Below are 1567 nucleotides of genomic sequence, written 5' to 3'. Positions count from 1 at the left end.
GCTCTGCCAGGGAGCGCACTGGCCATCCCTATATAGGATCCGAACCCGCAGCCTCGGCGCTCCCAGTGCCGCACTCTTCCGAGTGAGCCACGGGGTCGGCTACCAATGGCAATTTTGACCTTATCCCAACCCAATCTCATGTTGGGGTGTTATTGGGTTTTTTTTATTGTTTGTGTTTTGCCTCCCAAGACCTCTGAACTCTTTGCCCTCTGCCTGTCTGTGTTGCAGGAGGGAGCTTTCCTATTTTGGGGTGAAGGTGGCTGTGATTGAGCCTGGTTTCTTCAACACTAGCATAACCAACAGTGAGAGGCTTATGCAGTCCTTCCAGGAGAAATGGGACCGGCTTAGCCTGGAAGTCAAGCAGATCTATGGCGAGAAGTTTCTGGCATCCCGTGAGTAAGCTTTGGACAGTGGGGAGAGAAGCAAACCCTTCTGTGGAATCCTTGGTTTACCTTTAGTGCCTTCTACGGTATGAGGGTCCATCCTCTAGGTTCTGCCTACCCCCGAAACTGGAAATGTTCAGCCTATTCCCTTGTTGCCATGTGGTCAACCGATCACCTAAAGGAAAAGTGTAGACTTATTAGGACATGGACCACTGCTTCCTCTGAACCTCTCATATTTTAAGGAGCAAATGAAGCCAGAGAGGTAACATAGGTGTGGACTCGTGACACGATGGCTTTAGAGACAGCTGGGTTTTTGTGCTAAGATTTCTAGTGTTGGCAGAGACCCCAATTAAGGCAGCCCAGATAATCCCAGGAAGAGAGGCAGAGATGGCTTAGTGTAGAACAGTTGTTCCATGTGCAAGTTTAAGGCATTCCCCAGGGAGTTTGGATGGATTAGATTTGGGTCGTGGCTTTGGGGGTGGGAGACATCAATACTTAGAGAACGTTTCCTCTCACAATTGATCCCAAAGCAGGAGTAGTGTGAGGTTGAGGTACATCTGGGTCATTTCTTGTTCTTTGCAGACATGAAAAGACTTGTAGTTCTGAAGCCACTGTTCTCACAGGATCTGTCCTTGGTGACGAACTGCATGGAGCATGCACTGACCGCCTGCCACCCCCACACCCGATACTCAGCAGGCTGGGATGCAAAGCTTCTCTACCTCCCCATGAGCTACCTGCCCACCTTCCTGGTGGATGCCTGGATGTACTGGCTCTCTTCAGGGCCAGCCAAGGCTCTGTGAAGCCAAGACTGTAGTGCATGGCATGAGGAGGTGGGGAATCATTAGGGACAGGGAAGAAGCATGGAGGGAGGGAGCTGTTGCATCACCAGAGCACCTATCCCACCTTCTTCTTCATTTCCTCCAAAGGGTTCTGCTCAGATATTACTTAGCACTCTGGGAATATTAGGGAAAAGAGCCAAGGAATTCTGCTGAGGAACAGAGACCCAATAGCACTCATTGGTGCCCTGTTTTCCTGGTCTTCACTCAAGGCCCTGAGCCTCATGGCCCACCTGCCACCCTGAGGAGTCCACACACCTGGGGAGGGTGTGAGCAGGTGAAAGGATGCTCAGTCCACACCTGTTCTGTCTGCTGCCATCCTCCTCATATTGTGCTTGTGCTGGCCAG

General features: G+C 51.2%; 1 protein-coding gene across 1 annotated transcript in view; it reads left to right on the top strand.

The window, feature by feature from the left end:
* The window catches only part of LOC103592686 (retinol dehydrogenase 16-like), a 6533-nt gene extending 4976 nt beyond the window's left edge, over positions 1 to 1557 (top strand). Inside the window, exons 3-4 of the mRNA XM_008575501.1 lie at positions 229 to 392; positions 966 to 1557. Coding sequence (XP_008573723.1) covers positions 229 to 392; positions 966 to 1183 — 382 coding nt within the window. The 3' untranslated portion in view covers positions 1184 to 1557. The remainder of the gene's footprint in view (positions 1 to 228; positions 393 to 965) is intronic.
* Positions 1558 to 1567: the final 10 nt, after the last annotated feature.

The sequence above is a fragment of the Galeopterus variegatus genome, unplaced genomic scaffold, assembly GCF_000696425.1.
Source record: "Galeopterus variegatus unplaced genomic scaffold, G_variegatus-3.0.2 Scaffold1199, whole genome shotgun sequence".
In the NCBI taxonomy this organism is placed as follows: Eukaryota; Metazoa; Chordata; class Mammalia; order Dermoptera; family Cynocephalidae; genus Galeopterus; species Galeopterus variegatus.
This window is presented reverse-complemented; position numbering and strand designations above follow the sequence as displayed.